This window comes from Rhinolophus ferrumequinum, chromosome 2 (genome assembly GCF_004115265.2).
Source record: "Rhinolophus ferrumequinum isolate MPI-CBG mRhiFer1 chromosome 2, mRhiFer1_v1.p, whole genome shotgun sequence".
Lineage (NCBI taxonomy): Eukaryota > Metazoa > Chordata > Mammalia > Chiroptera > Rhinolophidae > Rhinolophus > Rhinolophus ferrumequinum.
Window position 1 is genome coordinate 26,678,690 of NC_046285.1, and position 27,297 is coordinate 26,705,986.

General features: G+C 33.3%; 1 protein-coding gene across 1 annotated transcript in view; it reads left to right on the forward strand.

The window, feature by feature from the left end:
* Positions 1-27,297, forward strand: part of EPHA6 (EPH receptor A6) — an 869,632-nt gene that overhangs the window by 50,234 nt on the left and 792,101 nt on the right. Inside the window, 1 exon segment of the mRNA XM_033122487.1 lies at positions 21,913-21,977. Within this exon segment, the coding sequence (XP_032978378.1) occupies positions 21,913-21,977 (65 nt within the window).

Here is a 27,297-nt window from a genome sequence, read left to right on the forward strand (position 1 = left end):
AAATGAAAACCAAGAAAGGACAGGATTCCTGTAAAATCTCACATCTTAGAAATTACTTTCTCTTTTACACACTTTTTGCGTTGCAGGCTACTTCATTTCCCTCTTTCTTGAACTTTCCTCTTCTCTTGTCCTTGGCAAGAGCAGAAAAGCCTTGCATTATATGGTTAAGGTATTTTGGGTATAAAGCAAGACCAGCTGGTATTAAATTCAAATGGTTGTGCCTCTTATAAGCTTTGCTTCCTGGAGTACGTTTGTTTCTTTATCACTTCAGGACTTTGCTTTCTTAACTGGTAAAGTGGAGATAGTAAGAGGAACTTAAAAAAAAAATAAGTTTGAGGAAAATAGCAAATAAAATAATACATGTAGAACATGCTTAGCTAAGCGTTTGACACATAGGAATCATTCAACAAATGTTAGCTAAAATTATTATGTTATAATACAGGATTTTAAAATGAGACTTGTAAATTCTGCTGACATTTCAAAGCCAACAACAATATATAGGTACAAATAGTTACATATTCTAAAGTGAAGTACTAGGCCTTTTCCTCTGCAGTTCATAGTTAAAAGTTCTTAAAAACCTATCTTTCCACCATTGGAGATGACCAGGTTCAACTGTTATAAGTGATCAAGTTTGGGGAGGTTGGAAGGAATTGCATTTGGGGATGAAGAAGGGATGTTTTAGTGAAAGAGACATTAAAGGGACAGCTAAACGGTTAGTATGTGTCCATTGTTAGGGCCTCATAGGATGGTAGGAGACTAGGTGGACTGAGATAGGAGAGCAGAGGCAGAGATAGGACTGCACCAGAAGAAAACTCCATAAACTAGTGCCTAGGGGTCAAATATGCATATTTCAGTATTCTAAATCTGGGCCATTAAGATAGAAACTGTTCTAGAACCCTTTAGAAAGAGTGCTGCCTCAAGTGCTTAAATGGTTTCCTGATGGGATGATATAATCTAGGAGCTGAGGAGGGAGTTGAAATTAATTAACTGGAAGAGACACTATTTTCTTCAGAACTGAAGAAAGGAGAATTTCCTTAATGTGGCCACATAAGGTCAAGTCAGCTTTGACCATCTTCCAATCCCAGGGAGTACAAAAAAAAAACAGCTCCAGAGTGAATCAGTCATGAAAAACTGTACCACTCTCTACTTAATCACTGTGTTTGATGCTAGTGAGCCAGAAATAATAGTCAGTGGATGGAAGATTGTGAAGAGAATCTAAACATATACCCATTCCATACTTCTTCCAGGCTTTAAGCAAAATCAAATTGATGGGAAAGTACAAAGTTGTATGCATTTTGAGTTTGGGTTATTTTCTTGCACTAAATACTTAAAAATTTTGAAACGCAACATGTTATGACTAAAAAGGCATGGTAAAGTAATGTTACCTGCTGGAAATTTCATTGGAGGATGGTAAAACTAGCTCACAGAGATATTTTGAAGGGAAGGTAGCAGAAAATTAAAAAAAAAATATATATATATATATATGTATATATTTATATATAAACTAAATAATATGAATAAATAAACTTAAATATAAATAAAATTAAAGTCCAATTCTTTTAATAAAATCATCACTTAATATAATCTAATATGTATGCCCTCAACAACTATGTGACCTAATTACAGGAGATACATATCTTGCTGCCCTCTGGAAGCATGAATGCCAGTTACAGAAATGAAATTTTATGGTATAGGAGAAAAAGCAATATACCTCATGAGAGATATGGATGTATGGTGGTAACACTGACTACCTGAATGATCTTTAGTAAGTGTTCTAATATTTCTGGGTCCCATATTCCTCATCTGTAATATGAAGTTATCTATAATAAGGTAATGGACCTAGAACTGACTCTGGGTGGTGAACTATACACAATGCACTGTAGAGATGATGTATTATAGAATTGTACACTTGAAACCTTTATAATTTTACTAAGCAATGTCACCCCAATAAATTGAATAAAAATTAATAAAAATAAAAAATATAAATACTGTAAACTGACATATATGGTAAGTTTCCAATAAGAAGCAAACATTGGCTGGACATACTAAATATATTTAGAAGAGGGAGACTTTACCGTGGACTTGATCAATTGGGAGAATTTTTTATGCCAAGGCTACTGTCACTTCTCATCTGGACTCTTACAATAATAGCTTTCTGATAAGTCATTTAGCTAGGTACTTGAAAAAATAGTGACTAAGGTCTGTAGACTTATAAAACTTAGTCTCCTCTGGGAGAGAAGGAATTGGATAGTTACAGTGACATCATGCTTTTTGGCTATGGGTGATACATTGATCTAATAAGGAGGCTTATTAAATGTGACACTTCCCAATTGTCATGTAAAAGAAAAAATTTCCAACAAGAACTGTCGTGTAAACTGAGGCCAAGGGTGAGTTGTTAGTTACAAAGTTGAGAGAATATTAGTTTGGGAGAAGGCCAAAAGAACTTGATGTTTTTAAGAATGTGAAATAAATTCAGTATGGTCTGCATACTGAAAAAAAGGCTTGAGAGATGAATGTCAAGATCCTGTAGGGACATGGAAGCATTCTCACTTGAGAATTGCTCAGAATTTTTGTTGAGTTTAGGTAATACTGGAGAAAACATCATCTTCAAGAGGAATACAAGTAAAGAAAGCCTTGGCGAATAAATACATACTTGGAAGTTGGTTTTTTTTTTTTTTTTTTTTTTTTTTTTTAATTGACCAAATGTTTTAGCTTAGTTTCATCACTACTTACGGTGGTATGGTAGAAACATTTCATTATAATGTATGATACTTTGGAATTGGCCTGGAGAAATTGGAGTATTATTCCTACAGAAAACACAAAATTACAGTTCTCATTAACATGAATCCAATACTGTATCAAAAGAGTGTTCATTGAAGCTTAATCTTCTGGACAGGATGAATTCAAAATTGTTTCCTTAAGTCACTCAGTTTCACAAGTTTGTGTCAGTTTCCTAAGTGTTTTCAGCCACCCTGTTTTTCAAGATGTTACTTAGTTTTTGAAGTATCTTGTTCATGTCCAAAAGCACTCCCTAATGCAGAATGGTTTGCTCTCCATCAACCTGACCCATTTTGTTCTATATTTACTTTTGTGCCTTGCACTCTTGTTGGGTTTACTAAAAAATAATAGATGGTTGACAGAGGTGATAATGAGGAGGCAAATGACAGTGTCTGTTGGTATTTCTCACTTCAGTAGCTTATTTACCTGGGATTGGGGCCTTTGACAAAACTGTTAATATTTATTTAATGGATTTCTCTTACAGTTGTTTTATGGAATTCCTTTCAGTCAAGACTATTTTAATGTCTTTTTTTTGTAAAGAAGGTGACTAGGATGTCATTGGCTGTATAAGAGAAGGTATATGAGTAATTGCCTTTGAGTCTATGGTTAGAGTAACCTGCGTCTTTCTGGTTATTATCAGTTGCTCCTCTGCTTAGAAAAGAGAGGACCCTTTTCTCAGTAATAATAAGAAATCTTTACTCCGTAGGGGCTTCCATACTTCCCTATATTCACAATTTGCTCCTTTAAGGCACAAACATGGCATCATAATTTATAATGATGTCCCAGAGCAATAGTAGGTATGGGGATTTATTAATATTCTAGCTTATTTTTTGAGGTTTTAATATATCTAGTCTCTAATAAAAATAGCTTTAATGAAAGTTTGAAGTTATATGAAAACCCAACCTAATAGGGGCTCTAAAAAAAGCTATCATTCTGAGCACTTCAAGATGAAAGTGTCAAGCCAGTAGGATCCCTATATTTAACTTCAAAGATGTTGTAGCCACTTCTATAGCTTTTTAAATGCTTTTTAATACCTTCTGATGTTCCTTTCCTTAGCCATTCTCCAACTTCAGTGGCCATGATACATTAACTGTTTTGTTTCTCAAGAGCCCCGATTTATTTTATTCTGGGTAGATAGTCTTTCTTGTTCACAGGCACTTTTCCCCCTACATTTGAGCTTATACTTTCAGATTTTTAATATATATATATATATATATATATATATATACACATATTTATATTAAATATAAATGGACAGTTTGGTCAACGTTGCTCAAACAGTAGTTCGCCATAATCATAGGTGTCTGGACACTAATGGTAACCACTTTGAGCACCTCTTGTAATTGCAAAAGGCAAATGTGACTTGTATTCATCTTTTGTTATTGGTATATATTGAGTATTAAAATTTTAATACATTTTTTTTTCCTTTCTTAAAATGTGTATACATTTTTTGGCACCTTCTGTGTGTGTGTGTGTGTGTGTGTGTGTGTGTGTGTATGTATATATATGTGTATATACGTACGTATATATATATACACATATGTATACATATGTATATATATGTACTTATGTATATATGTATATATATACATATACATACACACACACACACACACACACACACACACAGAGGGTGCCAAAAAAGTATATATATCATTATATATATACAGAGGGTGCCAAAAAAAGTATACACATTTTAAGAAAGGAAAAAAAACTGGATTAAAATGGTAATACAATCAATGACACTAGCATTCATTTGATTAACGCCGTCTTTTGAGCGAATGTCATGCTACACATTGCTACTGTCATTCAACTTCAAAACATAATACCTAGATAACATCTTTTAAAATGGGGTACATTTTTTGGCACCCCTGGGATATGTTATATATGTCTGTATATAAAACTAATCTGAAAGAATATGTCCAAGACTACTTCAAATGTACTTTATTTTATATATATGAAGTTTCCCATAGTAGGTTCCCATTGAAATTTCTTTTGCTTGAGCACTTGAAGCACTTGAGTCATTATGATTTCATTTCAACATTTTTTTTCCTCTTTTTTTCTCATTCCCATATTATCAGCATTTCAGGATTACTATTGTGGCTTTGCCAGTCCTTTAAGTCTGCCCTGGTGATTTCTTTTGACACAATCTGATAGAAAAGCACAAACTTATTTTATTATTTGTTTAGTTTGGAACATTGAGTTTATAATCATAGGACCTTAACTCCCCTCTCTTCAATGTTTTCTTCTCGATATTCTGCAGCTACTGCAAGTATACTGTATTTTTTGTTGGTGTGCTCTGAGTTACCATTTTTGACTTTTTGAGCCATTAGCTAACTGTGGAGTTATATATATCTAGCTATTCTAAATTCCTTACTTGTTGATTTTCATTTTGCTATTCCATTCCATTATTTATTTTTTTAAATATTTAATATTTGGGAAGATTGTGGGGACTAAAATATCCAGTTCTGACCTTCAAGGGCTTTATTGTCTATGGAAGAACAGTTACACACAAAGAAATACAAAGAAATATATATATATACACATTGTGGTAAAATAGAGTAAGATAATTGCTGTTAGTGAAGTCTGTACAAATTTCAGTGGGGCATAAGAGTAAGCACATCTGCATCTTTCAGGGGTAAAGGAAGATTCTATAAGAAAGCATATTTAGTCTGAGCCATAAGTAATGACCAGGAGTCTTCTTGCGGGACCAACAGAGTGAGAATAGTCCCAGCAAAAAGGAATAACATGAAATGTGGACAGCTGAGAGGGCAAGGTGAGTTTGAAGATTTCCAGTATATCAGAGTAATGTAGGGTAGGGATGGGTTACTGCAGATGAAGAAATAGGACAGGTAGATGGGACCAAGCCCAGAAGTGTCTTGTCTGTAATTGAAAGGAATATGGAGTACATCATGTAAAGCACCAGTTGTCATATTGTGGTTTTTGAACATTTTGCCATAGAATGTTAGTGCACATTCAATAGGAAAGAGGTTTTAGTGCCAAAAAAGTGAGGGAATAGTGGGTTAAAAATAATTAAGCAGTGTCTTATTTCATGTCTTCTATAATTCATTATTATTATATAGTTTACATCATGAATCTCAGGAATATAGAAAAAAGTTTACACTATCTCATTATAGCTTTTTTTAAGGAAGTTTCCTATGATACTAAAATCTGAATTAGATTCATAGCAATTCTCATAATATATAGTTATATATTTTATAGTTTGTTTATTTTTTGTTTTTCACCTTAGATTATAATCACCCTGAAGATAGGGACTCTGTTATTTTTATTCACCTTTCTACTCAGAACCTGGTATAATGCTCAGTATATATATTATAAGGAAATAGTTGCACATTTGTAGCAAATATTTTGGGAGAACTTTATAAATGATAAGGAGATCCACTGAGGAATTTTGAGCAGAGCATTCTTCTAAAAAAATCAGATTTGTAATTTAGGCACATCTTTGAGGCTGCACTGCGGAAGTTAAATGAGAGAAACGAAATCAAGGGACCCGAGTCCAACTGGGAGATGGAATAGGTAAAGAACAGGAAACAAATGAGAGATTTGGAGATGATTCAGGAAGTTCAGTGGGTTAATTAGGTATTGCAGTTGTAACAAATAAACACAAATTTAGCAGCTTACACAACTCAAATTTCTTCTTAGAGTTTTGTGGTTTAGAAATCTGCTTGAGTCTCCCTAGGCTAAAATTGAGGTGTCAGTGGGATTGTGTTCCTTTTTGGAGGCTCTAGGGAAGAATCTGTTTCCTTGTCCTTTCCATCTTCTGGAGGCTGCCCACATTCCTGAGTTAATAATCCTTCCTCCATCTTCAAGCCAGAATGTTGCATCTCTGTGCCTTTGTTCTGTAGTCCCATGTACTTCTGATTCCCAATTCTACTTTAAGGGCCATTGTTATTATATTGGGTTCACCGGATAATCTAGTATAGTTTTTTTATTTTAAGATAAAATGATTAGCAACCTTAATTCCATCTGCAGCCTTAATTACCTTTGCCATGTAACATAGCATATTCATAGGTTCCTGGGATGAGGACATGAACAACTTTGGATGGCCATCATTCTGCCTACAACATCCAGTTTGCAAACTGATACAGGAGTGAGGGATGAGTCAAAGATCTGATACAGGTTCCTAGTTTGTCCACTTGAGCAGATACTGGGTGGCAGAAACTGAAATAGGGAAATCAGAGATTGGTACCCACTTATGGGAAAATAATGAGCTCAGACACAGCCAAGGTAAATTTCAGAGGTAATTGAGAGGAGTGCTGGGTGACGCATAATCTGGACTCTGTCAATAGGAGGCTTCTCACCTCACTCCTGCCCTTGGAATGTACAGTTCTGCCAACTATTCCCACAGTGGGAGCTGTTTCAAGGACATGGCTTTGAGAGAATAAGGTGTTGTTGAGACAATCTGGATGATATATGTGACTGGAACCAGTTGAGGCCTCTATATAAATGTTTAAGATTCTGGTGAGTGGGTGTGGAGGTCTAATCTTGACGTCAAGCCCATTGGCAAGCTTGTATGTAAGTTCCCTTACTTAAATCAGATCAATTTGGGTGGTCTGCCTCTTTCTTCAGTCTCTCCTTGCCCTCCATGTATAAGAGCCAGTTTGCAAACCAGCAAGGGGCCTCTGAATTGTGTCTAAAGCACAAGAGAGAGTTATGCTGGAGGTACTGTTTTGGAGATGGACAGCATTGAAATAATAGTTGAAATCTCCAAACTGGTAAATTTTCTTGAAAAGTGTGAAAACAGAGAAAACAAAAAAATTCCTGAAGAATGTACTGATTTGCATCATTCAAAATATGGCAATTTTAGATTATATGATGAAATAAAGTAAATGAAGCAAGAGAAAACTATTAATATGAAGAAGACAAGTTACTCAGAAACTGTTTACAATTACAATTAAGTGTTGGAGAGGCTATGGAGAAAAAGGAACCCTCATATACTGTTGGTGGGAATGCAGACTGGTGCAGCGGAAGGCAGTGTGGATGTTCCTCAAAAAATCAAGAATAGAATTACCATATGACCCAGCAGTCCCTCTCCTGGGTATCTACCCCCAAAAATCTGAAAACATTTATCCGTAAAGATATATGTGCTCCAATGTTCATTGCAGCTTTATTTATGGTGGCCAAGACATGGAAACAACCACAGTATCCGTCGACAGATGACTGGATAAAGAAGTTGTGGTATATATACACAATGGAATACTATTTTGCCACAAGAAAAGATGAAATAGTGCCATTTGCGTCAAAATGGGTGGATCTTGAGATTATTATGCTAAGTGAAATAAATCAGACAGAAAAAGTCGAGAACCATATAATTTTACTGATATGTGGGATATAAAACTGAAAGTAACAAAGGCACAAGACAAAGAAATAAAAACTCATAGATAATACTTTAGTGGTTACCCGAGTGTAAGGGGGGATGGGGATGGGAGATGAGGGTAAATGGGGTCAAATATATGGTGATGGAAGGAGCACTGACTCTGGGTAGTGAACACACGATGTGATTATATAGGTGATGTATTACAGAATTGTACACTTGAAATCTATGTAACTTTACTAACCACTGTTAGCCCAATAAACTTTGATAAAATAAAATAAAAGAAATAATTGTTTTAAGTTTTTAAAATTCTCATTCCTGGTCAATAAAAACAAGGACTACAGTGGGTTTACCTCTGTAAAGAACAACCTGAGACAGAAACAATCTGGCCAACCAATTGTGGACTAAATGCCTAAATGTTTAGATTCTTTCCAATATTATACCACTTGGTCAGCAAATGTTATTCTCCTTCCTTATTTGAAACTACAAAATCAACTCAGTAATTGGGATTTATTTTCTTCACATGTAAGAATCCTTCTGGGAAAAATATATATATACTATTTGGTAATTAAAGAGAGCGTACAGATAGAACCAATTTTCTTTTAAAAAAATAAAAAATCATGTCTTCCAAAATGTAACTGATAACAGATAGGCTATAACTGTGGAAACTATAATATGCCTTGTAAATAGTGTTTGAAATGCTAAAGTTGTAGTTGGAAATATGTACATTTGAAAAAGAATTTCTTTAAGTAGAAAACTTCTCATTATTTCTTCAGCACTATTCAAAGTTAAGAGCTTTAAAATGGGTAGATAAAATTTGCTATTCCTTAAATAGAAACAGATACAGAGGGTTTAAAAAAGTAAAACAAGGTTACTCCGTTTCAGTAATTTAGTACTTTTCAAGAAATCTTTATAATTTAGTCTCTTGAGTGTGTTTTCCTGCAAGGAAGGAGATTCCCTGAGGAGACAAATTATCAGTGAATGAACTGTCCTTTTCATTTATAAATTAGTCTCCTGTAAGCCTGACTGGCAAGAATCAGTCTCCTGAAATATGATTACTCCGCCTAGGAAGGATAAAAATTGAGTTTCTCAGCCATGAAAGCTGAGGATAGGATTTGGATCCTGATGACTTCACTAAAAGAGTTTCTCAACATTTTACATTTCTTACCATAATCCATGTCTTGGGTAATCAATAAATTAAAACTGATCAGTGTCTTATAAAAGCCTGCATCTGCTTTTATGATTAATTATACTAGAGAAACCTGTGTTGGATAAAATATTCTTCATTTGCCTAAATGATAAAATGTCATTATCATTTCTATTGCATTTGCTTTATTGCTCAGGATCCTGGTGATAAACACTTTGACAATTAGCCCTTAATGACTTGTCTTCCCTACAGGGTAATGATGATAATGCCTGTTTTTCGTTTTGTTTTATTTTCTTCTTTATTTTTTTTTCTGCCAACAATAAAGCATCCATCTGTCAGTCTTTTCTGTATACTGAAGCCATGCTGCTCTTGGCATGGCTCACATGTGTAAATGTTTCATTTATGAATCATTCCTCCCCTTGACTCCTCTGCAGTACAGAAATATGCCACAAAAGATCAGCTGTCTTGCAGTTCATGTGCCTCTAAATCTGGCATCATATTTGCTCTGTCATTTCCTCAGTAATTTCCATTTCCAGGAGGAAGTTGTCCTACATAATTCTCATGAAGTTATTTTTCAAACAATTATGCTAAAAGCTATTTAATGTGTAAGTGATAGAACTGGTTGTCTTAATATTTTATTTGTCGTCACATTTTTTTCCTGCCCATTTCCTTCGTTGTAGACTTCTGTTGCACAGGCAAATAAATCCTCAGTACAATTCAATTTAGCAATTCAGAAGACAACACACATTCTTTAGGCAGTCAACGATGTTGAAATTATGGTAAAAGGGTTAGAAAATTACATTTTTGTGTAAAATATTCTTTTGCAGCATCTCCTCAGATGTATATTATTTTATGAACAGATTATCTAGTTTGATGACCTGACAACCTCGTTTTATACGCAACTGACTATAAAATCTAAGTGTTCATGAACAGTCTAGTTAACTGCTTTACAGGAGGGTTTTCAACATTGGCAACTTGAATCCACCTTTTTTGAAGACTAAAGGAGTTGGAGTATGGGGAATATTTCTACGAGTAGAATTGGCTGGAGAGAGGGGATGGTAGGAATCTAAGAAAACAGCAGCATTGTCCTTAGATCTCTCTTGAAGACTTTAGTAGATAAATTAATAAGAGAAACTCAAAGGGCAAAGAAGAGACAATCATGACCCATCACACAATAATCAAAGTTTTGTTTGTCACTCTTATTTTTATATACTAGGCCACGCTACCCTGGAAGAATGGCTAACCAGATCAGAGACTGTTGAGAACCAGGTTGGGATCATTACTAAGGTTTAGAGAATTACTTGGTTTAGAGCAGAACAACTCCAAACAATTGATAGGATAAGAATTACGACTTGGCCAAGTTTACTCAAACATGCAATACTAGAGCCACATACAAAAACCAGACATTAAGTAGAAGAAGATATAGTATAAAATGGGGTAATTTCTTTGGACATGATACAAGTTGGAGTTTTATAAATTATCTTTCAGTATATTCCTGTGAGGAATTACTTATTTGGTGTGATATTAGGTATGCTAGCAGAGAGTCCCAGGTCACTGTCACCTAAAGGGTGCTATAATTCAAATTTCACTTGGATAAATAAATAACTAATGCACGAAGGAATGGAGGAAATGAGTATTCATAAGCATATTTGTGTGCTGTTTTAGTTCTGATGTTTTCTGGATATGATGGATGCTATCAGTGAGGCAGCAGAAAAGACAGGAGAACTTGAGCGCTGTGCTCTGTCAGAGATGGTGATAGATGTACAGGGTTTGGGCCGAGAGCAGGTAGCCCGAGGGCATTTCTTGCTGAAACAGGGGGTCAGGGTGGAGTTGAGAAGAGGACTCCAAAAGGTACATAAAATGTTTGTTTTTTTAGCATCCATTCTATGTTCAAAACAAATGGCTACTTTGATTATTTTTCCTGAAGACCACTTGCTCCTTAACCATATTTCAGAAAGATCACATATGAATAGCTTTTTGACCTTTTCCATTACAAACTAAACACGATGGCCATTTAAATTTCATCCAGTGCCTTCCTCCTCAAATAAGTCTGCACTGATTTTTCAGTAGTTGGTTAGGAATGGTTTTTTTCAAGACATGAGTTTCTTGTGCATGCTCCTTTCCATTCACTCCATTCATTCATTCGTTTTATTCAGAACACACACACACACACACACACACACACACACACATACACACACACACACACCCCTGCCCCCACATACCCACACGCATACCCTGCCTGACCTTCAGTATCTCATATAGTGTTGGCAGAACTAATTTTTAAATTAAAGTAATATTGATAACTGTGCCTTAATTTGCCCAAAATTTCAATGAACAAAGGGAGAATATTGTCTTTTCAAAGTTAATATGTATTTTTTTCAAAATTATGACAATGCAATTAAGATTTTTACCTGATAATTTTTTTTATTTCTGGTGATGAAAGGTTGGATTAGAAAAATGCTTACTTCTGATAATATTTACCTCAATTTTTTTTTTTATTTCCCACTCTAAGTAAAACTTCTGTCTCCTGACCAATTTAGTACAAATTTCTTGAATTCAGTATTATTTTGGAGAGTATCCTCCAGGTAGAAAATTGTTTCCCTTCCTGCCTGTTGACTATTGGGATGCATTTCTACAGCCTATTCATTCCTTGGCATTTCCATGGAAACTGAGATAAGTGGGCCAATTACTGACAGTTTGATGGTGATGGTGGTGTGCTATTGGATGTCTGCCCTTCTGGAATAGCAATTTAATTCTACACAGTCTGCTAAATAGCTGCAGCCTCTCCTCGTCTGTTCCCTCTAAATAAGGGCATTCGAATCGTTTTGCTATTTTCACGTTTGAATAAACTATGGTATGTGGGTGGACACAAAAATCCTATCAGTGGGAGTGCAACTATGACACCAGGTATTCCTTGAGGGTAGACATTGTATCTTATAAGCTTTCTAAACCCTGCCAATAGCTAATATGGTCTTAAATATAGCAGGGGTTCAGTAAATGTTTGCTGAAATATATCGAAGTGTATTAATGTAAAATCAAGCAACATTTTTTGTGACACCAAATGTCCTAATGAAATAAGTTAAAAATTATTTTCATTATGTGCATGTAAGTGTAATGGAGGAAAAAACGCACAACGTTGTAGGGAAAAAAAAATCCCATTTTCAAGGGGAAAAAAGTGATTCTCTTCAACTCACATAATTTTTTCTTAGATTCTAGTAAAATTCATTTTTTCCTTCTCAATGAAAAGCTACTATTGTTTCTTTCTTATTTTTGTTTTCAATTAAAGTTTATTGGGGTGATAATTGTTAGTAAAGTTTCATAGATTTCAGGTGTACAATTCTGTAATACATCTATATATCACGTTTTGTGTTCACCACCCAGAGTCAGTTGTCCTTCTATCACCATATAGTTGATCCCTTTTACCCTCATCTACCACCCCTCTTCCTCCTTACACTCAGGTAACCACTAAACTATTGTCTGTGTCTATGAGTTTTTGCTTCTTCATTTGTTTGTCTTGTTCTTTTGTTGTTTTCAGATTTATATCCCACATATCAGTGAAATGATATGGTTCTCAACTTTTTCTGTCTGACTTATTTCGCTCAGCATAATAATCTCAAGATCCATCCATGTTGTCACAAATAGTACTATTTCATATTTTCGTATGGCAGAATAGTATTGCATTGTGTATATACTCCACAATTTCTTTATCCAATCATCTAACAAAGGACACTTTGGTTATTTTCATGTCTTGGACACTGTAAATAAAGCTGCAGTGAACATTGGAGCACATATATCTTTACGGATACATGTTTCCAGATTTTGGGGGTAGATACACAGGAGAAGGACTGACGGGTCATATGGTAATTCTATTCTTGATTTTTTTAGGAACCTCCACACTGCCTTCCATAGTGGCTGCACCAGTCTACATTCCCACCAACAGGGTTCCTTTTTCTCCACAGCCTCTTCAAGACTTGTTATTATTTGTCTTGTTGATGATAACCATTCTAACTGGTGTGAGGTGATATCTCATTGTGGTTTTTATTTGCATTTCTCTGATGATTACTGACGTTGAACATTTTTTCATATGTCTATTGGCCATATGTCTTCTTTGGAAAAATCCTCTGCCTATTTTTCAATTGGATTTTTTGTTGTTTTTGTTGAGTTGTGTGAGTTCCTTATATGTTTTGGATATTAGTCCCTTTATGGAGTCATTGTTTGCAAGAATCTTCCCCATTTGGTTGGTTGACTCTTCATTTTGTTGATAGTTTCGTTTGCTGTGCAGAAGGTTTAGAGTTTGATATAGTCCCATTCATTGATTTTACCTTTTATTTCCCTTGCCTTTGGAGTCAAATTCATAAAATGCCTTTTGAACCCAAGGTCCATAAGTTTCTTCTATGCATTTTGTTGTTTCAGGTCTTATGTTTAGGTCTGTGATCCATTTTGACTTAATTTGGTAGGTGGTGACAGCAGTCTAGTTTCCCTTTTTACACGTGGCTTTCCAATTCTCCCAGCACCATATATTGAAGAGGCTGTCTTTTTCTCCATTCTATGTTTTTGGCTTCTTTGTTGAAAATTATCTGTCCATATTTATGTGGGTTTATTTCTGGGTTCTCAGTTCTATTCCATTGGTCTGTGTGTCTGTTTTTCTGCAGTACCATACTGTTTGGATTATTGTTGCCCTGTCATACAAGTGGAAGTCAGGGAGTGTGATACTGCCAGCATTTTTCTTTTTACTTAGGATTGCTTTGGCTATTCAGAGTCTTTCGTGGTTCCATACAACTCTGGTGATTTTCTGTTCTATTTCTTTAAGAAATGCCATTGGGATTGCATTAAATCTATATATTGCTTTGGATAATATGGCCATTTTAACTATGTTGATTCATCCAGTCCATGAACACAGAATATTTTTCCATTTCTTTGTGTCTTCAATTTCTTTTAAAAATGTCTTATAGTTTTCAATATATGTCTTTCACATCCTTGGTTAAGTTTATTCCTAGGTATTTTAATGTTTTTGTTGCAATTGCAAAAGGAATTGTTTGTTTGTTTGTTTTTTACGATTTATTTTTCTGAGATTTCATTACTAGCATATAGCAATGCAATGGACTTTTGTACATTGATTTTGTAGCCGGCAACTTGACTGTATCCGCTTATTGTTTCTAACAGCTTTTTGGTGGAGTCTTTAGGGTTTTCTGTATATAGCATCATGTCATCTGCAAACAGTGACAATTTGACTTCGTAATTCCCAATTCGGATGCCTTTTATTTCTTTCTCTTGCCTGATTGCTCTGGCTAGGACTTCCAACACTGTTGTTTCATTTTAAAGTAAGGATTTCAAAAATATTTTTAGACTCTTCTTCCATTATATATAACCGATTTTGTAATGAGGTGGCCATTATATTGTAGATAAGACTTTCAAATAAGCGGCCGTAATGTCTTTTTACCAGAGCAATAATAACAATAGGTTAAATGAATTTCAAACCTTGAATTTAGTGATATTCTTAAAAAATAGAAAAGTTTCAAAACCCATGGAAGACAAGTGAGAACTGTAAGAAAGAAAATAACTAGAAAGGAAAGAAGCATCTCTGATGCTATTTAAGCAATGGAGAGGAGATTCAACAATTTTGGCCAAATTAGTATATACAATAAATGTTGTGAGTTTCTGTATGAGATAAGAGAATCATTACATTTATTAAATTATTATAAGACTAGCAAATGTAAGGTTAAAACCACATAGTCTTTTTTAAGTATAAACTCTGTGTGATTGAAACAAATGGAAATAGTACAGGTCCTAAATGAACTACTTAGCTTTTCTGTAGATCAAAGTGCCCAGGATGTCAGATTGGAAGAATTAGGTATTGCTGTTAATTAGGAACATGCCAGATTTCCTTTCCTCTATTTATTTTTTAAACTGTATTGATAACAGAACAATTAGATGGGAAAAACACCTTGTGCAGGGACTCATGGCTAAGTCTTAATGACCTTGCTCAGATCACTATTGTTTAGTGACCTTGTGATGGATCAGATCCACACCTGAGTTCTCCTTGGGTCTCTGTGGTAAGCCCTCCTGTCTAAGAGAAGGCTTTAGGAATGAACATGTGGCTGAAGTAAGTAAAGCTGTGTGAAGCAGGATAACACTGTAGAGGGTCTTAGAGCAAAATGGGAAGGTGTGGAGGTGAGGCTGAACACTACTAGTTTTATTTTTAATCAACTATTAACCATTCAGTATTTGGATGAGGTTTTCAGGGGCAGTTCTTACTTTCTGGTATATCTTGCCTTCTAAATAGTAAACTAGCTTGACTTTTTTTTTTTTTTTTTTGCCCTTTCTCTATTTAAGGTGGTAGTGACAAAAAATAATTTCTGGTTATTATAGCTTATTTTCCATCAGAACTAGAAAAGACTGATAGGTTTTCCAGGAGGGACAGAGACAGAAGTATGAACATGCTTTCTGAAAAAAAAAGATATTTTCTAGTAGAGTAGGAAGCTGAAGGGTATGAGTTCAGAAGTTCTTGAATTGATTTAATTTTCTTTTCTAAGTTATACAACATAACTGTGTTCATATTACCTTATCTTTTAAGTAGGATTTCCAAACTCTCATGGTATAGAAATATTAATCATGAATGATACCTATATTAAAACCAGGCAACAATAGAAATAAGAAAGCCACAACAAAGTAAAGTGCTATAAAAGTATACCTTAAGAACAAATATTGATCTGAGTTGATCTGAGTGTCTGAAAAATGTTGCCTTAAAAATAATACCAATACACAGAAGGACATACCACTGAAAAACATAATAATCCTACATTATTTAAAGTAACATATGTTTTATTTTTTAGGAATTAAATACTGATTCTTACTCTATGTGAGAGTAGATACCCATAGTTACAGATATGGAAGTAAAAGCTTTGATATTTGTCATTCAAAAATTATGTCAAAACTAGATTAATGTGGTAAACTGAATGTCATTTTAAATCAGGATCTAAACAAGATGACATTCAAATAGACTACTGCTAAAATTTATGTATCTATTATGTATGTATACACACTTGTGTGCAGGTTTGTTTATATATCTATACTATTAAGTATTCTCTGATTATATCTGGTCATGATGTCAGAAGTATAATATTCCCTTTGTTTATTTACTAGGTGTTTAGAGCATTGGGAGGTGGTAGGGTGTGTTATAGTCAGTGGAACATGGAAATAACTATCAAAAGCCTCTACTGACTATGTTGTTATTAAGTGACTTAGTAACTTACTTTACCTTTCTGGGCCTTTTTTGTAAAATGAAGGCTCTGAATTGAATGATTGTTAAAAAGCAATGCCTTGCCCTTTTTTGTATGAAGTATTTTGGAGGCAGTTCCCAAACTTGTGTTTACTGTTGTCTGAACTTTTAAAAATATTGATAAATCTTTAGACTTAATTCACGTGCTATAAACTTAAATTTTTAGAGCAAAAGTATCATAAAAGAATATGTTTATTGATTTCTTATTTGTTTAATTTTTCAAAATTATATACAAGTAAAAATCTCATCCTTTTAAAATTGTACGGTTGGAATAAAGATGATCTATTATATACTATATACCTATATGCTAATTGTTTTAAAACTAATATTCTTTAAATTTACTAAAAGGGATGTAGATAAAGACTTGATGAATTATTTAACGGCAAGAAATTAATATTGAGCTTTTTTTGTTTTTAATTTATTGGGGTGACAATTGTCAGCAAAACTACATAGGTTTCAAGGGTGCAATTCTGTAATACATCATCTATATCTCACATTGTGTGTTCACCACCCAGAGTCAGTTCTTCTTCCATCACCATACATTTGATCCCCTTTACTCTCTTTTACCATCCCCCTTCGATCATTTTGCTAAGCATTGAGCTTTTTAACCTTAGGTACTCATTACCCTCATATTTAATCTAGTACTATCAACCGTATCTTTATCATTTGATATCTTCTTTTAGAAACACAATGAAATTTTCTTATAATATCCAAAATAATGAGTAAAGGCAGCACTAATAAATTAAGATATATTTTTAGGAAGAGACATAATATGCTAGAAATGTATTTCTAAAAGTTAATAGGAAAATTGCAGGTAGCTTTAAAAACATATTCCATGCATTATATTGCTTATTAAACAAAATAAACATATTTTCAAAACTTTATTTAGATACCACCAGTCTACCACTATTTCTATTTGTTTTTGGGTTTATCCAATTTCTCATTTATTATTATATGAATAAATTATATTTTCAAAGTACTCATTAAATAAATAATAGGTGTTAACCTTGCTCTATTTAAAAACATGCCATTAAATTCAAAATAAAAAAGTATTGACTTTTTACTGAAGTTAATGTCGTTATATTATTATTTTTTTCCTCTTTTTGTTTATAGTATTTTTGTACTCTGGTAGGGACAAGATAAGTTTTGTGTAAAGCCAGCAGGAGGAGCTCTCACCTTACTGGGTTCAGTGCAAATGGCGTGCCTGAAAAAATCTGAATTTGTGGGGGTTTTATATGTGAAACAAATGATAAAATTTAAACTTTTATCAAATGAAATAGTATTAAAAATTTCAAAGCCCTCAGTTTTATTTTAATGTCAATTTATCATTCACTTGTCTGGAGTGCACATTTGAAATTTTACTTTTCATGTGAATTTTTAAAAGGTGTGATTGCAGTTTAATGAGGAAAATCAAGCAATTATGTAAATCTTGTTTCTTGAAGCTACTAAAAAACAAAAAAAAATATTCTTAAAGATCTACAGTGTTGTAGGCATATAGTAAGTATTTTCCTTTTTGTTTGTTTTGAAATGAATATACTTTATAGTTTACAAATTATATAAATAGTGAGAAGCAAGCAGCCTAAATATGTTTTAGAAAAAACTATATCACCTAATCAATTTGCCATAATTTCTATATACAATTTATGAAAAAGAAATCTCTGTTGGTGGACTTTAATATACACTGGGGATTTTTTAACACTCCATAAAACCCTAGATTTAAATGGCATGCTTTGTAGGTAATAACGATACATTTTCTGTAGAAACCATTGGTGCGAAAAGTAGGATAAAAACTTATGAAGATTTGGAATCAGCAAAAGAAATAGTAATGTTTCTCTCCATCTACAAAAATAAAAAGAAAACAAATAACAAAGTTTTATATTCAAAACTTTAAAAGGTAGGAAGAAAACAGTACTTTATAAAAAGGTTTAGATTTTAAATGTTTTTTTGAAAGACATTGTAGCATCAATCTCCTTGGTGGAAATCCAAATCTATTACTTTGTGATTTCAAGAAAAATTACTTAAATTCTGAGACTCAGTACTCTTATCTGTAAATGTGTATTTAAAAAAACAAACAAACAAACAAAAAACAAATTCTAGGACAATGTGGAGATTACTTGAAGAAGAAAATATATAAAAAGTTTTTCCTACATTGCTTATGAATTAGTCATTATTTTACCAGCCTGCTAGGGAAATAATGATATATTCCAAAAATATAAGTGTGCTAGATGACTAATATTTAGCTTTTGAGTGCCCAAAAGTTGATATTGGTATTACATACTTCTGAATTCTTTTCAGTAGTATATACCAAAATAAAAAATAGCTTTAATTTGGTAATGAGATAAGCTTATAGTTTTGAATATTTGTTGTAACAATATCATCAGCTTTTTTCTCTAATATGTCAAATTATTTTTGTTACACTGAATGAACTCATATACCATCAAATATCATTTTGTATATTTGTGAGCATTGTTGTGTATGGTAACATATGTATATGTTACCATCCTTACTGTACTTTCTGTCTGTTATTTCTAGGCTTATTAGAATTGTATGTTGATATGGAGTAAATGAAACTATAAAGAAAGCCTTTTCAAAAGCACTAGCCTTTTATGTCTCCTATTATCTTTTTGTAGCAGCCTTTGGAAATCTTTAGCTAAATATATTAATTCATTAGGATTTGAAAATGGTGTAGCCTAATTCAATCATTCCTTCTTCATGTATTAAATGAAATATTTCAAAAAAAAAAGAAATGTTACTTCGTTAACTATTTATTTAGAAGTAGTTTACATTAAAAAGCAAAATAAATATTTTATTATTTCAGATTATTAACCAGTTTTTAAAATAATAACTTCCTAGTAGGGTGAAAAGTTATCAGTAGGTATATTTTATCATTATGAAAATTTGGGCATATTTAAAATATTTCAATCCCTTATAGTCATTAACCTTGTGTATGATCAAGTTCTTTTTGTTTAGTTGAAGCCAATGAAAGTTGCTTCTCTAGTCCTTTTGACATGACCTTAGTGGACATTCATATCTTCCCTGTTTTCTGGTAAAAGGGCTATAAAACACCACCAATGAAGTATAAAAAAAAAAAAATGGAACTTGAATCTGATCAAGCCACTTAATATATCTGTTATTTTAAAGCAAATGCAGGGACTGGGGAATCACTGTTCAATGATATCTCATTAGGAAAATCTAGAATGTGGGACCAACAACCTGGTTTTATTCAGTATATTTAATTTCAAGTAGTGAAAAAGGTAACTGGCTAGCCATTAGGGAAGCACATATTAAAACAAGGAGATCCTATTGCACAACAGTTAAAATGTCTTAACCTGGAAAATGCCATGTCCTGGTGAGGAAGTGTTGCAGTTGGAAAATCATACATTATGTTAGTAAGAATGTAAAGCTTCATAGCCATTTTGGAATGTAGTTTGACAGTTGCTTTCAAGATAAGCATTCCCTGTATAACCCAGTAATTCCTGTTTACCGTAGAGAAATCAAGCATAGATTCCTATAAAAACCTGTAAATGAAAGTCTATAGTAGCTTTATTTATAATGTCCCAACTGAAAATAGCCCTCATGTGTCTCAACTCGGGAATTCCATGCAGTAGAATACTTTTCAGCAATAAAAAGAAACTTAACTGATACATGCAACAACATAGATGAGTCTCAAATGTATTATGACGATGTAAAAGAAACCAGGCTCTAAAGGCTACATGCTATATGATTTAATTCATTTGACATTTCAGGAAAGGCAAAACTATTAGGACAGAAATCATATTTTTAAATATTTTTAAATATGATTTCTGTCCTAATAGTTTTCATATTGCCCTAATAGAAATTATACTGCAAGAGGCTGGGTGGGGAAGGATTCACGATAAAGAATCACAAGGGAAATTTGGGGGGCGATGGAAATATTCTATAGTTTTATCGTGGAGGTGGTTAGATGGATATAGGGGTTTGTCACAATTCATAGAAATGTACACTTAAAATGGGTGAATTTTACTGTAAGTAAATCATACCTCTAATTCTAACTAAGAAAAGATAATAGGGGAACCTGTAGATTACGAAGCACTTGTAAATGATTGTCAACTCACTGTAATGTATAGCACTAATTTAGATACTAATTTTCTGTTAAAGTTGAGACAATAGGAATATTCAACATTGACTAGATATTTGATGACAGTAAGGGATTACTATTCATAGTAATGGATTAAGATATTGTAGTTATATTAAAAGGAATTTTTATCTTAGAAATACAAACTGAAATTTTTACAAATGAAATAATATGATTACTGGAATTTCCTTCAAAGAAATTTTGCGGTGGGAGAGTAGGTAAACAGGTGTAGATGAAATAATATTGGCCATAAGTTGGTAATTACGGAAGCTGAATGATGAAAACATGAGGGTCCATTGTACTGTGTTGTCTGCATGTTAAAATATGTTTGAGAATTTTCCACAATAAAAATTAAGGAATTATAACTCAGTTTTACAAATGTATGTTTAATGAATAGATTTTAACAGCACTGAAAGAAAATTCTCCAACGAATAGAGGTTATCCCAGAAATTTAAGCATGGTTTCATATTAAAAAATCAGTCAAATGTATCACAGCAATTCAAATTAGAAAAACCACATCTTTATTTCTTATTTCACATCTGTTGTTAGACACTGTTGTTAGACTAGTAGACACTACTAGTAGACACTAAACAGCAGATGTGAAATAACACACTCCCAATGGCATTTTTTAAAAGTACAAATAAAAAACCCACTTTCTTTCTTAACTAGATGAAGACTGAAACTCATGATGAAAAACCAAAGCATTGTTTCTCAGCGTGTGGTCCATGGCCTTCTGGCATCTGCAGGACTTGGCGGTAGTAGTTTATAAAAGTAAAGCTCTCCTGTATCATGAGCCCTGTACATTTTTACCTGATGGAAACACTAGAAGAGGGCAAATGGGATAAAATATATGGTGATGGAAGGAGACTTGATTTTGGGTGAACACACAATGCAATATATTGATATGTATTATAGAATTGTAATTAGAATTATCTCTGTAATTGTATTAACCAGTGTCATCCCAATAAATTTAATTTAAAAAGACATTAAAAATGTTTTTCAATTACCTATTTCATTTAGCATGGTTAAACATGAATTACATATTTTAAAATTGACTTATAAACACCTCGTGCATTTTATCATTACTTAGTATTCTTAATAGTATATAAAAATCATTTAAAGTAAGTAATTCAACTTATTAAAGCTAATGCAATCAATAGTAGTAAGGGTAGTTGACATAACTTTGATAAATAACTTTGATATATTTTTATATCAATTGTGATATTTATGCAACTTATTTATTTATTTAATTTCAGTTGTGTTGCTTGATACAACAACTGTGCTGGGAGAACTAGGATGGAAAACATATCCATTAAATGGGGTAAGTTTAAATAGCTTTCTAAAATTGATTTTTTTTGTTGTTGTTAGGTATTTAGGGTCTGTTATAATAGTAAAAGGAATGGTGGATTTTTGGTTCTATGTGGTATGCGTTTTCACATATAACTTAAATCCCATAGAAAAGATTAAATACAATGAGAACAGGCAATCAATGGAAATAACACGTAAATATCTTTGCTTTCTTCTAAATTAGTAATGTTCTTTAATATAGTATTTATACATAGTAATATTAGTGTGTCTCTCATATAAATATTTTCTTTAAAAATAAATTTGCATATGTATATTCAAGATACTTTTCTGTATATATGTAATTAAGTTTGGTATCCAGTCAGTGTGCATAAACAAATTTTAGATTATCATAAGTAGATTTTACAGTTACTATCAATTTGGTTTTTATTACAAACTATGAGCCTACTACTAAAGCATTATGTGTTTTCGAAGTTGGCAAAAAAACACATTATGATTTATTTTTTGGTGTGTGTGTGTGTGTGTGTGTGTGTGTGTGTGTGTGTGTGTGTGTGTGTGTGTTTTGCTGGGAGTACTTGCTTTTGAAAGGCTTATAAGGATGTGTAATTTACAAAGTACAGTTATTCAGATACTGACATCATTTTAGCTTTGATTATTCTTGATTTTTCATGTGTTTTTATATATTTTGCATCATTTTCACATTACAATGTATTTCTGTTTTTTTTGTGTTTTTTTTTCCCCAAGTTAAAATAAAGGGTGGTTTGTGAAGCTTTTTACTTTGGTTTTTGTCTACCTAAACAAAATCTTGCATAATGGAGATAGTTAAATATTTTCCGACATAGTTGGGTTACCTTTTTTCCTTTTCTTAGAAATTGTATTTTTCTCGTTCATCATATTCTTAATTGATATTTTTAAATTGCTTTTTCCATTATATCTACAAATTTAAATCTGAAAGACGCTGACCCAGATTTTATTTTTTTTAAATCATTCAAATGTTGCTATTTGAATTTGACCTTTTATATTAATAGTTATTTAAGTTATTCATTTTAAACGTGTGTATTTTCATCTAAAAATTCCTATGAAGAGTTAGATCTTCCTGTCTTTGTTTAACAGGCTATTTGGTTTCTTTTTTGTTTTTTTTTAAAGATGTTTGTTTTGTAGTCTGGTTTTGTTTTTCCTGAAATTTTCATTTTACTCTAAGAGAACTCATCTCAAACCATTCATGAGAAATACATGTTTTAAAACTAAGATTATGCTTTAATATTCATTATCTTATTTCCATTGAAACAAATAAACACCAGTATTTGTTCAGTGTATTATGTCACATTTATCACAATTACTTTCAAGAAGTGAATGAAATTCTTTTTCCTAGAATCCCTTCTAAGATAATATATATCTCCTTTTCTCAGGATGCGGAGTAACATATAAGAACTTACAAATAATTTACAAGCCCTAATTTTCCATTTTCTGGAAAAAACAAAAAATATTAGAAATCATGTTATCACTGTCCTCATACTGTAATAGCCAAAGAATCATGTGAGGAACAGGAGTTATGCCCCTGCTCTAGTGATTGTGGGAGGCCTGATCAGGCTGCATTTCAGAGAAAACTGATAACCAGGCTACCCAAGGACTTACAGATTTACAAAATAAACTTACTGCTATCATTCTTGTGATGATTTTATCATAGTGTTATGAAATGGGGAATTTTTTACTACTTTTGTTGTATTAGTTACAGAGACAGCAGGCAGAATTGTCTAAAAAGCGACCTTTACCTGATGGTTTTCAATTTGCCAGACACTTCACTAAGAATTTTACATTCTTACAGTGGCTCTATAATAAATGATGGGCTGTAATTCAAAATAAGCTATTTCTGACTGTCAAGCTTGTATCTTTATCATGGCACTGCTAACAGAGAGGAACATTGGAAACTTCATGAAAGGGCATTTACTAATGTGTGACATCTATGTAATTGATTTAGATATCTCTCCCCCCTTGATAAATAAATTGCTAGATTGAGATGTACATTTTGGACATCAGCCACACATTAGCTGGAAGAAAAAGAGAAAGAAGAGGGGAAGGAGACTACAATAGAAAAGAAATATGATAGAATAAGGTGGAAAAGGAAAAGATGGTTAAAATCTATTGAGTATTTACCATGTGCTAGGTTTTGTTCAAAGCACATTATTCACATCCGTCCCATAAATCAAGTACAATTTATCCCAACTGAAAGATGTGGAAATTGAGACTAAGGCATATTAAATAAATTTTACAAGGTCACAGAGCTGGGAAGTAGTACAGCAAAATTCTAAGCCAAATATATCCTATTTTTGACACTTATGAGTGGTCATAATAGCTAGGTGCTTTTTATTTCTTCTGAGATTCTACCATATGATGACAAAGGCCAATATGGTCAGTATATAGACCTCAGAGGGAAAAACAACTCATAGATTTAAGCATAAAAACTAAATTGAGTACTCAATTACCTTGGAATATCACTGTTGGAATAGCCTATATTACTTTTAGATTTCCCCCCAAATAATAATGCATAAATGGTGAGTGTCAGCAGTGAGAATACTTGAAAATAGATGTGCATGAACATATTTTATGATAGATAGATCACATAAGTACATTTTAAAGAAAATATACAACTTAAATTTCTCTTTTAATGAAGAGGACAGCTTCTTGACAATAAATGGAGTCTTGCTTAATGCTATTTATAGGTTAAAACAAGGAAGGAAATAGTAAGAATGAAGAACTTTGAAAAAAAGGCTGCTATTAATAAATACTGCAAGAATGAAAGTCATATAGATATCAATACTGGTTAAATCATTTAAAATCTATGGAAACTGTTTATCAGTTTATTACATTTAAACCAGCATTTATTTCTGTATAATAAATAAATGCTGTAGTTATATCTATTTGAAATTGTGTATTTTTTTCAGGTTCTCAGGTTTATTGAGCCATGCTAACTTGAATGGCCATTTTTACTCATTTGAATTGACTTTTTTTCAGGGACACTAATTCAGTTGGTTTAGAAATATGTCATGGGTATAAAAGACAACTAGATAATATATTTGTCCATTTTATGATATAAAGTACACTTGGCATTGGTCTAAATAAAATATTTCCTTGGATCTTTTTAATTGATACAATTTTCTTTTTATAAAGAATTGAACTGAGATGTTTTTGAAATTATGTAATGTACCACATAAAATATAATAAGTGATTTATAGATTTTTTAATTTTCCTGAAAATAGCCATTCCATCAGTGATGTCAGCTAATAGAGTCACAGGAGCAGGCATTCACAGCAAGCCTGTGAACAAAACCATCACTGATCACTGGAGTAGGAGGTGATCACCTCTGGATAGAGAATATGTAAAATAGATGAGTAGTCTTGAGCAAATGCCTTTTTGGGTTTACAAACATGAAAAGAAAATATATTTTCTGAAATGCTTACTTGTTAAGTCATTTGCACCAACATTTAAAATATATTTTCTTTTCAGCAATGTCCAGATTTCAGTTTAACAAACTTCTATTGTCTGTACTTGGTGCCAAGTAACCTTTTAGAGTGCTTAAAACAGCTACCCTAAAAGAGTCTTGCAGTATAGAGATAATTCCACACATTACAAGTCCAAAAAAAGTGTCTTCAGGTAATTTTGAATAATATTTTGTGAAATAATCATAAAAGGAAGGATTAATTCTGATCAGGGAAAATTGGTAGTAGGATGTAATGTATCATCTCTTTCTTATAAACAGTGAAGGATTCACATACAGCCTGGAAGAGAGGCTAGAAATCACCTTTTCAGCGAAGGAAATGGCTTGAGGAAAAGCACAGAATTCTTAAATGTGTGCATTGTTTTGGAAAGATGAGAATCATTTGTGTGGCTAGAGTGGAAGGATGTCGTGGGCAATCAGACTGTGACATAGGCTAAGCCACATTGTGGAAGACTTGGAATTTCAATGTCTCAGTTGATCTAGAGAGTTATATCTCAGCCCCAGTAAGTACAAGGGGAAACTTTCTGGATTCATTTAAATAGACAAAAATTACTGATGCTCTCTTTTATTTAAGGGAGTAATGTAGACCCTTGGAAATGAAAGATGCCATGGAAACTTGAAGGGATGTTCAAAAATGTAGATGATATGACATTACAGTCGTGCATCACTAAATGACAGGGATATGTTCTGAGAAATGCGTCCTTAGGCAACGTGGTCGTCGTGCAAACATCAGAGTGCACTCACACACACCTAGGCGGTACAGCCTACCACACACCTAGGAGGTAAGGTACAGCCTATTGCTCCTGGGCTACAAGACGGTACAGCATGTGACTGTACTGAATACTGTAGGCAGTTGTAACACGATGGTAAGTATTTGTGTATCTAAACATGGAAAATGTATAGTAAAATACGGTATAAAAAAATAAAAAATGCTACACCTGTATAGGGCACTTAGTATAAATGGAGCCTCCAGGACTGGAAATTGCTCTGGATGGGTCAGTGATGAGGCTGAGTGACTGCGAAGGCCTACACTGCTGTAGACTTTATAAACACTGTCCCACAAGCCCTCGCTCTGCTTCCTTCTACAGGGTCAGATATAGCGCTGCGGCTGTTAATGCTGCTCCATAAACAGAGATGTGGGCTGGATTGATTGGAAATATCCAGGAGAAAGTGACTAATGCGTATATCACCATAATAGTGACTGTCAGGAGGGAGTGAAAGGTGGCCTGAGGATCAGCAGGAATAAGAAATGAAGATGGAGAGAAAAAGGAACATAGGGGATTGTCGTGGCAACGTGGTTTTGGCTATTGCATGTTGGAGCAGTGATCAGATTAAGGAACTCTGTGGTATTCATAAAAAAAATAGGTCTATATAAAAACATAAGAAAAAAACAGCTTCACATAGAGAGGGTGTAGAATTGAGAACTCAGTATTTTGACTTTGGAAATTTTTTTTTTTGGTTCCATTGACCCGATCTGGCACAAAGGCCTCTCTCTGGCATTGAATTGATGGAAGAAATAAAACTTGTCTATGCTTTACATCATTACAACCTTAAAGTCTTTTCAAAGCACAGGGACAGGCTGGCTGCACACTACCACAGAAAGCTGATATTAAAGTGTCAGTGGCACTTAATACTTGTTAAGGTAGCTCGTATATATCCTTGTACAGGATCTCATGTCCTCAACAAAGAAGTTATAGCAGTGTACACTGAAGATCATCAAGCTATGTCTGGGAGGGCTGTAGCACCCTCTGAATATGTAGCACTGAGAGGACAGGCTCCTCTGTGCTGAAACAGGTCAGTGGCTGACTGATTGGGATATAATCTGTGCACTCAAAATTGA